Source organism: Aegilops tauschii, chromosome 3 (assembly GCF_002575655.3).
Source record: "Aegilops tauschii subsp. strangulata cultivar AL8/78 chromosome 3, Aet v6.0, whole genome shotgun sequence".
Lineage (NCBI taxonomy): Eukaryota > Viridiplantae > Streptophyta > Magnoliopsida > Poales > Poaceae > Aegilops > Aegilops tauschii.
Genome location: NC_053037.3, coordinates 217,826,333 through 217,837,432, shown reverse-complemented (window position 1 = coordinate 217,837,432; position 11,100 = coordinate 217,826,333). Strand labels below are relative to the sequence as shown.

The following is an 11,100-nucleotide window of genomic DNA, read 5'->3' as shown; positions in this document are numbered from 1 at the left end:
TAATTTTACTTGGTGTCTAACTCTAAACCTACACGGGCACATATATGCACTTGTTGCACACGTACACATATGGAACTTCCAGGTCGTGTTTAACAACAATAGCCTCCTTGTCCGGCGGCTATGTGTGTTGTTCTTCCGCCTCCACCGGATCCACCCCTCAGGCCCAATCCCTAGATAATCCATACCACCTCGGATAAAGATATGCAGGTAAAATAGTACCACCTCGGATGTAGAAAATAATATAGGTGAAAAAACTGAAAGCGTAAATTCACAGGAAGAAGCGTATTGTGACGGTGAACCCGACAAAGTCAATCCGTGCTTTATTATTAAAAAATTAGGGATTAGGGATTAGGGATAGGGATAGATTATTATTATTATTATATTATTATTATTATTATTATTAGGGATTAGGGATTAGGGATATATATATATATATATATGTATGTATATATATATATATATATGTATGTATATATATATATGTATGTAGTAGGGAGAGATGTGCCAAAAGAGAAAAGAAGCCTGAAGTTCTGCAAAACCGTCAGATGTAGATCTGACGCCCCACTTATCCCACGTCACCGTCCACCCTTTCCTGCGGCAACGCGCAGACCAAACTACCCGACACAAACCCGTAAAAACACAGGCCGATCTCGGCTCGCCCATCGTGCCGATCTCGGCCTCCCGGCTCTCTCCACTCGCCTCAATCCCCAATGGCCGTCGACACCACCACCGCCGCGCCTTCCCACCCTGAAGGCGACGAAGGCGGTGAAGAGGCAGTGCGGCCGCTCCTCTCCGGCGCGCCCGCTGAGGTGGAGGATGAGGAACTGGACATCAGGTACGCGCCCTATGCGCGCCGTGATGCGTACGGGCCGATGGGCCGCGGGCCGCTCTCTGCGGCGCAGGTGGCACGGTTAGTGCTGGCGGGCGTCGTTCTCCTCCCGCTCCGTCTCGTCGCAGGGGTGCTCCTGGTCGTCGCCTACTACCTCGTGTGCCGTGTGTGCACGCTGTTTGTGGGCGGAGTGGGAGAGGGCCGTCCCCGCCTACAGGGGTTGAGGAGGGAGGCCGTGCTGCGTGCTGGCCGCGTGTTGTCGCGGGCAATGCTGTTCGTGTTCGGGTTCTACTGGATCCCCGTGTCCGATCGAAGCTTCCCCAATGCCGAGGTCAGCACGCGACCTTCCTCTGTCACATTGTAATTTATTTAGCCGATGTGTCCTGGCTGTTTCCCTACGTACAGTACTTGCTAGTGGGTCCCACATTACATGACTATGTCGTGGTTGGCGAACATGGCACTGGTTTGAAAGAGAGAGAATGTTGTGATACCGAGGTGTGCGTGACAGCGTAGGACTACAGATGTTCTGTGGTGCTGTAAGTTGTGGTAACTATGGTGAATCACATAATGTGTGTGGCTATTTGCTAGGCGAGTACTCGCTACTAATCTGGTAATGTTTGCACTGCAGCATCTCTCATGTTGGCATGAGAACTGTTTTATACCTGCAGTCACGGGCCCATATCAATTGGTTGCCGGTTTTGGTCTCTTTGTGTGTAAGTGCATGCAAAATTTGGAACATGCAGTATGCGGTGATAAGCATTAGAATATGCTGCAAATGGACGAATGAATGTTCCTCCGGTAAACATAGTGCTTGGACAATTGTGGTTAAACTCCTCCATATGGCTTAAAGATGCTTGTTATAACCTCATATGCAAATTACAGTTTTATTGTGTTGCTAAGAAAAAGAATGTTCCTGCAGTTTGTTCCTGTGTAGATCCATTGGATCAACACTTCATCAAACTGGAAGTTGAATTGGTGTCATATTCCCTACATGTTAAGATCTATTTATGTATTCTAATTAAGCTTTATCGTAACTTGAAATTAGCAAACATGTTCAGTGTGAAAGCTAAACTAAATGGTTGCAACATGTCTTGGATTCTTCATGGATGCAGAATGCGGAAGCTTAAATTGGTCATAAGTGTCTCTTTTTTCTTTAGAACCTCTTGGGTGGCATGTTAGTTTTGTTGGAAAAAATTGTACATACAAAAATGCCAATTGTTTCCTGCGATCTTCTTCATGTATTGTCTTGTACAAGCATTGTATATCACCTCTCTTGTGTTATTGTGACCCATGATTAGGGGCAGGGGCGAGCAGGGGCAAGCCGCCCTGGGTCTCCTGATGCTAATAAGGGTACCACCCCCTTCCCTCTACTAAAATTGGTTTGGTTTTTAACTCGGGGAGTTGCCGGATTCACCCCGAACTAATCTAATCCATAAGGGATAGAAACTCTATCTTTGGAAATTTTAATGGAAACCTAACTTGTGGGGCAAGGCAGGCAGTGCGACCCTAGCTGTGCTGCCGACTGGCCTGGCGCTACATAGCGGCGGTCCCACAGCTTATACTGCTGCCCCCACATGACATGTGTCCATGCGACCGAACTGTAATTTTGCTTCCTGGTTCCCGTGTCATGTTAGTATAATATTTTGTTCAGGATGTACCTAAAGATCACTATGAAGAACTGGAAAGACCAGGGGCGATTGTATCTAATCATGTGTCATATGTGGACATTCTTTATCATATGTCAGCTTCTTCTCCGAGTTTTGTTGCTAAGGTACCAAAGACAATGTTATTCATGTTGATACAGTGACTTCCCTGCAAAATTATTTTTGCACAATTACTTATAATTGTATGAACTTACATCTTCTTCAATCTAAATGCCTTGTTCATGCTTAATTATTCTTTGTAGAACTCAGTGTCCAAGTTGCCGTTGATTGGTCTCATAAGGTAACTTAATTTTTTCTTATTAGTGTTTGTAGAAAGTGCCTTATTAAGACAGTATGTGAAAAGATAGCCTTAATTGTTATATTCATTTCACTTTAAAAGTTTCTGTGAGCTTAAAATTTTCTATTTATGTCAATCTTGCATATAATATATTGAGGGTATTTCTCTCTTGATTGCAGCAAATGTCTTGGGTGCATTTTTGTTCAACGAGAATCCAAATGTTCAGATTCTAAAGGTGTCTCAGGTATGTATTGACATGCATTCATTGATGTCATTTTGCAATCTTACTCGTTATTCTCAGTGTTCAAAAAATGTCCATTACCAAAATGCTTATTTTTGGTACTGATTCAAATATGCCATTGATTTTTATTACAACAGCAGCAACGACTAAGCCTTTAGTCCCAAACAAGTTGAGGTAGGCTAGAGCTGAAACCCATAAGATCTCGAAACCAACTCATGGTTCTGGCACGTGGACACTGGCGGAGCCTCTTGGAGGCCATGGGGGCCATGAGCCCCACTTCCAAAATTGCAGAACTAATTTAGTACTAAGCGTTTCAGCCCAGCCCAGTATACACCCCTCCCTCCTAGGCCCCAGCCCAACGAACTGACAACCTCTCCCACAACTGATGCACGCTCGTCTCTCCTCCTCCTTTCCCCAAATCGACAGAAATTTTTCTCTATCCCCCAAATCGCCATGGATGGCGCCGTCTTGGCTTGACTGCCAACCGCCGCTTACCAGTCACCACTGCTGCCAACCGCCACCGTCCGCCGACCTGACACTCGGGTTGGCGGTTGCCAACTATCTCCACCCTCTGCCCCTCCGGGCTGCTGCGCCGAGCCCAGCTGCCTGCTGCCCCTTCTCCTTCTTGGTGTCGGGCGCTGGCTGCTGGCTGGTGTGCTCCATAGTTGCCTTTTGGCCAGTCCACTGTATTCTACTGTTATGGCTATAGAGCACTTCTTTTGGCCAGTCGCTATGGAGCACTCGATAATAGTAATTGTCCACAATACCAGGTATGTTGGTGTTACCATTTGTCTTAGTGAACAAGCTATATAGATAGATGTATATAAGCTGTATATCGTATTTTGCTTTTAGTTTGAAATTGATCCCCCCCCCCCCCCCCCCCCCCCCCCCTGGTTGCTCATCAGTTGTCACGCTCCGCCACTGCATGTCGATAGCTAACTTCCACGCACCCCTGTCCATGGCTAGTTCTTTGATGATATTCCAGTCCTTCAGATCTCTCTTTACGGACTCCTTATTTTCTTTGTTCTGCGGGGAAGATTCTTTTCAACATGGCATTATTTTGTTAATAGTTAGGGTTCAATATGTCTTGTAGCTTTCTTCGCTTTTGACTGAACTGTTCATACAATGTCTAGGTGCTGTAACTGAAAGGCTCCATGAGGTTTCACAAGACGAGAATTCCCCTATGATCTTACTCTTTCCTGGTTAGTGTACACTCATTTTTATGTACAGTGGTTGCTCAGTTTATATGTGATTACTCATTATTGTTTATCAACATATTAGTCGGACGCGGATTTTTCAAACATGAATCCACGAGCGCCCATTATGAATAGTAAATAGGAAAAATACTAGAAAAAATAATTAATTCTGTTTTTTTTTGTAACATACATGGTCGAATTCCACTCAAGTGTGAAGTTTCGCGAAGAAATGACATCCGTGGTATTTTAGAATCATGTTCACCTTTGTATTTTTGAATCCTTTATGATGTAATCATCCTATGTCTCGTCTTAACTTAGAACTATTTGAGTATATTATGATGAAAATATGCTTGATTATGTTAGCAACCTAACAGTGGGTCACCCGAGCTATTACCTCTCTCACGGATTCAATGGCGGTTTAGGTACAAATCTGAGGATACATGAATTGGGGGGAAAAGAAGGAAGAAGAACAGTAGCCGCCGCCGCCGGTTCGTTGATCCACTGGATGAGCAGAGCGTTGCCTTCTCCCTAGTACTTGTAGTCTGTAGTGCTTGATGGTCTCCCGATGGGCCGGGCCCATGTATCGGTCCCGGGGCATCAGTTAGGGGAGGGCTCCTGACATCCCTCCCTTCTTGAATTCGGCTTGACACCAAGCCGACACCACCCAGAACCACCCGGATCCCATTGCAATTGATGATGCTTGATTTGGTTGTAGTGACGACTGGAGCCAGAGTGGACTTCAACGAAGTAGTAACAGTGGTTGTGGCCGATGGGAGCCCCACCGAAGAAAGCGTCGAGGAAGTAGTCATTTTCAGCACAGTCGTGGTCGAAGCCGAGAAAGTAGTACTCATGGTCGACAGAGCCTTGCGCGAAGACAGCGGCGATGGTGATGACACCCCTCCCTTCTTGAAAATGATCCTGATTGTAGCATGTAGAGGGTGCCATACAGCTCATGTCCTGTGCTCTCTTGCTGACTACCAGCACCATTGGAATCTTTGGCGATGGAAGACCAGAAGCTAGCATGGTGGGATCCAGCGACTTGCGTATTTCGTCGGCAGGGTAGTCGACCCAAACAACAACCGGAGCCTTGGTAAGATCAAAGGAGCAATCACAGAATAAAGAGTACCATCTTGGATCTTCCTCACTTGCAGCATGTATGTGCTCATGTCTGCATGCGTCTGCATCAAGTTCAGGAAATGACAAATGTTGCCTCCCCAACCAAAAACCAATGGATGTATGAAGAAACCGAGGAGCAGCCGAACTAGTACACCGCAGTACTCGCAGTTTATACAGGTTTAGAGCTGTGAGAAGGGCCATATTGACATTGCAGCGAGACTGCCAACTCCTCTGACCAAGTATATTCTCATTAGTTCCAGCAGCAGAAGGCCATAACTTCATACATTCATCAAAGTAATGCTGATGACTGGAGTTCCCAGAGGCATTGACTGCACTTGAATTCCTAAATGCTGCCATTTTTCCAACAAGGAACTCTGTATATGGAAATAAAGGCCAGTCAAACAGCAACATCAGCAGTGTCCTACTAGTGCTCATGTATACATGATGCACTCCGAATTCAGCATCTTCCCGTGAGTGCCCTATGCAGCAAGGATAAAATTGTATGCCATTGTAGTTCACTAGCTCCCTGTGAATTGCTTCTGGTCCAAAACGGGTAAGATAACTTGGTGTAGAAAGTGTTCTGAGACTCGATGTTTCCTGCACCACCATTTGGCTGCAACATTTTTGACTTAAGTGTTTAAATTCAGATGTTGCCTGATCCAGTAGACACCAAGATTGCCACTGTGTACCATATTGTTCAGAACTGCATTCTAGAGCAAAACAACCACTGCTTTGAAATTTTTCTTGGCTAAAAAATTGCCACTGCATGGATATGTTCATGGTCTGCATTGTGCCCTTCAATTTGTCAGGCCTAGGAAATTTACATGCAGCAGTATGCTCGAAATAGGTAGCGGCCATTGTTCAAAGATGGTAGCTAGAGCAGAAAGCAATGACTCAAACTGTGTAAACTGAAGGCCAATACTGATCGAGCGATCCGTGTTCCAAGCACCCCATTTCTTGACACTCCTAAACAAATGCACAGCCATGGTACCCTGAGCGAATTTACGCGGTTCAGGAGCCAGACAAGAATGATGCTCTATGAAGTATCCACTGAGATTGTACCACCGTTGCCATGTATTGTACACAAAATCTCCAATATGAAATAGTTTCTTCGGATTAGAATTGCTAGTCAAGCCAATGCCACACACTTGGACAGACAAAACGGATGTGCCCTGAACGACCATGTACGAAGGTCATGAACAGAAGTAGTCACCGAGAAGTTCCAATGGGCAACAGTAGAACGACAGACTTCTGCTGGCACACCGATTGCAAATGACGGCCATGGAATGGGTCGAGTTTCCATTTCATCTGCAATAAGAGCTTCCCAAAATGATGGCCACGGCATGGGCCGCAGCAGCAGCCCCCTGGTGCCTTGTGTGCGGCGAGCTGTCCAAATCATGGTTCAGGAATGGCTGCTTTGAATCGACAGCTGAGAATATCAGAGGAGATGGAGTGGTAAGGAGCTCGTCCTCCATGGCCAGGAGTGCCCACAGGTTAGAATCACCGTTGCTAGCAGTGTGCATGAGGTTGGTGACGAGCACAGGTGTGGTTGCTGGGAGTAGAGGTGCCGTCATGACTAGCGACGCGAGCGACAATGTGACAGTGACTTGGTTCAGGCACACTGTCGAACAGGTCACAGGCGTCGTGGCGATGCAGTCAAGGGACGCATGATGGGTAATCTCTAGGACCTCCTGGACCTTGATGGTTGAGGAGAAGAAGCTGGGGAGGACGGCAAGCTCGGTGGAGACTTCTGGAGAAGACGCCACCAATGGAGGTGCGGGAGTGGTGAACTTGCCGCCGATGGTGATGTTGACGGCCTGGGTTGCCGTTGCCACCACCTGGTTCTCCTCCTGGATTTCCACTCCGTTCGTTCGAAGGTTGGCTGTGGTGTTGTTGGTGCCGATCGCGGGATTGGGGTCGGATGCGGTGGTGGTGTCATGGACCTCCTCGGCGATGGTGGGTGGAGCAGCCGTGGTTGCGCGGTCGGTGTGAGACATGACCAGGGCAGAGGTTGAGGTAGCCGAAGCAGTAGCAGGGGAGGCAGCCTGATCGACACTCGAGGTAGCCTCGGCCGGATCGACTGCACGTGCAGCCGCGAACTTGGACATGATACTATCCAGCTGCGCCAATAGCAGGGCGGGAAACCACATCATCTGCTCATCTGCGGTCATGGCATCCCACTCCGGTGGATAGACGAGGGAACGAGGAGCCTGCTCTGGATCGGACATGGTACCGTCGCCGGTGAAAATTGGGGAATCGGGGGAGATGGTGGTGGTGAAAAAATTTGAGGGAATGTTTACCGGCTCTGACTACCAGATGTTAGCAACCTAACAGTGGTTCACCCGAGCTATTACCTCTCTCACGGATTCAATGGTGATTTAGGTACAAATCTGAGGATACATGAATTGGGGGAAAAAGAAGGAAGAAGAACAGTAGCTGCCGCCTGGATGAGCAGAGCGTTGCCTTCTCCCTAGTACTTGTAGTCTGTAGTGCTTGATGGTCTCCTGATGGGCCAGGTCCATGTACCGGTCCCGTGGCAAGCCCACATACCAGTCAGGGGAGGGCTCCTGACAGATTAGGAGCTATAAGTTCTTGCCCATTGCTTCATTGTGCTCTTTCAGTTTTCAACCTCAACTTTGTCATGTTTGTAGCTCTAAAAATATGTCTTTCCTTTGTTTATAGTCCTGTTTTTTCTTCTTTTCTTAGAGGGTACTACTACGAATGGGGATGTTTTCAGCCTCAAATTTGTTACGTTTGTAGCTTTAAAAACATGTCTTTCGTTTGTTTATAGTGCTGTTTTTCATCTTTTGTCAGAGGGTACTACTACGAATGGGGATTACCTTCTCCCATTTAAGACAGGAGCCTTTCTTGCAAGGGCACCATTGCAACCTGTAATTTTGAGATATCCTTGCAGGAGATTTAGTCCAGCCTGGGACTCCATGGATGGGGTAAGCATCAAATTACAGATTAGCATTTAATGGTAGTATATGAACTTGCAAGTAGGCGCGTATGCATGAGCAATGTGTGGGAACCTTCTATGTAGATTTTGTACGGCTTATTAATAATCGCAAAAAGAAAGAGTTGCATTTTGTCCCATGTAGGATCTTGCAGTGATTACTTTTTCTCAAACTTCTTACACCTTTATTTTCCATGTTCAGCAAAGTATCATCTTCCATGTTGAAACAAGGCTGCTACTTTGTTACTCTAAAATTTCTCTAATTTGATAAATTGATAATCGTATGCTGCAAGATGGATACATCGACACGTCTAGAAAGATACTCTTACTTCATATTGTGCATGACATAGCAATGGTTAGTTTTTTTTTAATCTTGTACGCAAGAGCCCTACAATTATTTATGGTTACTATACTTACCAGAAGTATGTGGCATGTGAACTGGTAAACTCTGTTTCGGGTATATTTTATGTGGTGCGTGCATTTATATCTTCTATACTAACATATAATATAGTCTCTCGTCTTGATTAGTTGAATTTCTGAAACAAAAATGGCATTTTGTCTCATCCCAACTTGCAGGCACGTCATGTGTTTTTGCTCCTCTGTCAATTTGCAAATTACATAGAGGTGGTTCGCTTGCCTGTATACTATCCTTCTGAGCAAGAAAAGCAGGATCCTAGAGTCTATGCCAACAACGTCAGAAAATTGCTTGCGACTGAGGTATTCTTCATATTCCCTTAGCTTGAACATGATTATATGTTCATTTAATAATCTACCATGGTGTATGAACCTCGTTCAGGATTGTCACCATAAAACAAACCTTTTCCTGCAGGGTAATTTAGTTCTGTCTAATCTTGGGCTGGCTGAAAAGCGTGCGTATCATGCGGCACTTAATGGTAATAGTCCTCGTGCCCTGCATCAGAAAGATGATTGAAAGCCCTTGCATCACTCTCTGTACACTATCTGTTGAGGTGATTGTAAGAATGTATTCCAACTTTAGCTGATCATGTGATTCATGGTTTCTCTGTTTGAGGAGTATGTTGATTGATGAATACATTATACCTATTTTGAGATGAATTCCCTCCTTATACTAAATTGTATAGAAACCATTAAACATTATAGTTCAATAATGATGCCTGGCATAATTGTTTTGCTTGGTCAATCATTGCGTTTTCGCTTCTTGGTTTCCCTGTTTTTGGCCCTTTCAAGAGCCACCATTTGCTTCACATAACTGAATCATCAATTATATTTTTTCGGGGGAACTGAATCATCTACTTGGTCTTCCCTGCAGGACTGTTGTGTCAAAGCTAATTTGGATACACATGATGATAGTTTTACTTTTTGTCTTTGTACATCGTGAATTAAATTTGTCGTTTTTTCTTTCTCAGTGAGGTCAGACACCATGTACATGTGTGCGCCTTTGAAACAAACCTGAGTTAGGTCTTGGGGCCAGAAGAAATAGAGATAGACGGGTAAAAGTTGAAAACTAACTTCTGTTTATTTGATTCGGCATGTGATTTGTTTGATATCCACTAATGCGGAGTCCTAATGGAAGTTCTGCCAGTGTGTATCAAATATTAGTCCTAAATGGGAACTTCTGCCAGTGTGTATCAAATATTAGTCCTAAATGGGAACTTCTGCCAGTGTGTATCAGATACTAGGCCTAATCGAACTTCTGCTTAGCACAGTTGGTTATTCTTTTGATATTAATTGTTTTATTTACAATAGAAGAAGTCCCTCGTCAATGGAGAACATTTAGCGAATGCATGTTTGCCCTTTGCACTAGATCCTCAGTTTTGAACAATATCCCAGGAAAGCAGGAACCTAAACCCTCGACTGGATTATAAGTATTGTGAAATTAACCTTAAAGTTTTCACCATGACAATTTCCCCAGCTATGTTGTGGCGTCTCAAAGATCAACTTTTAGGGTTGGCCTGAGGAAAATGCACGAAAAGCGATCCAAAAAAACCATGTATTACTGAGGTTTGGATGCAAGTGGGGATCAAGATGGTAGCACAATGACAAGCGGTTGACCCATGTTTGGGCCCTCCCTGGAGATGTAACGCCCTATTCCTGCGTAGGGTGGTTGTATTGCTTGAGTGCACATGGGTGATAGTGCACATGGGTGATGGTGAGCACACGAGTGATGTCGAAGATCGCTAGAGAGATACGTTTCATGGCTTACAAGCTTTTGGCTATGGTGGCAGCCTAGGAGGAAGAATAGAAGTAGGTGAAAACCTAGCTAGATGGCTCTAGAATGTTGTGTTGTGCCCTTGGATCTAGTACTCCCTCCGTCCCACTAGTGTCAAAAAAACGTCTTACATTATGGGACGGAGGGAGTACACGGCTTGAGCCGGTCTAAGGTGGGCTTGCGTTGTTGAACTAGCTCGAATTAGGTCGTACGCCCCTCCGCAACAGTTGTCACATCTCCTTGGATATTTGGCAATTGGTGACTGTGTCCTGGCTAGGGGGACTTTCACTATGTCGACTCCCGACCTGGTGGGCCGGGCCAAGGACCCCCATGTCGGTTTCGTGGGACACTTCGAACGGTGGATGATGATTACGAGGAAGATCCAGAAGACTTGACATACACTCCAAGATGCTAGATCCGCTAAGAACTTTGTCTCCTCATGCATAGCCGACTACGATCTTGTAACTCTAGGACCCCTAGGCACCTATATAAACCGAGGGGTCGGGCTCGTAAAAACACACGTAGATCACCTGCACTTTGTACATCCCAACACGATAATACAATCAGAAGCAAGACGTAGAGTATTATCTCCATGGAGAGCATGAACCTAGGTAAAACCTTGTGTCCTTGTTA

General features: G+C 45.4%; 1 protein-coding gene across 5 annotated transcripts; it reads left to right on the top strand.

The window, feature by feature from the left end:
• The first annotated feature begins 599 nt into the window (after window positions 1-599).
• Window positions 600-9,963, top strand: LOC109756914 (lysophospholipid acyltransferase LPEAT1). Of its 5 annotated transcripts, none has more exons than XM_020315755.4 (10): window positions 605-1,160; window positions 2,481-2,600; window positions 2,736-2,773; window positions 2,950-3,014; window positions 4,145-4,213; window positions 4,630-4,695; window positions 8,138-8,271; window positions 8,856-8,996; window positions 9,109-9,172; window positions 9,568-9,963. In XM_020315755.4, the coding sequence occupies exons 1-10, from the start codon at window positions 711-713 to the stop codon at window positions 9,585-9,587; spliced, it is 1,167 nt and encodes a 388-aa protein (XP_020171344.1). In that variant the 5' UTR covers window positions 605-710; the 3' UTR covers window positions 9,588-9,963. The 5 variants fall into 5 exon arrangements, with proteins under 5 accessions (XP_020171347.1, XP_020171344.1, XP_040259741.1 ...); XM_040403807.3 differs by having other exon boundaries at window positions 606-1,160; window positions 9,109-9,247; window positions 9,568-9,926; XM_020315758.4 differs by lacking the exon at window positions 4,630-4,695 and having other exon boundaries at window positions 600-1,160.
• Window positions 9,964-11,100: the final 1,137 nt, after the last annotated feature.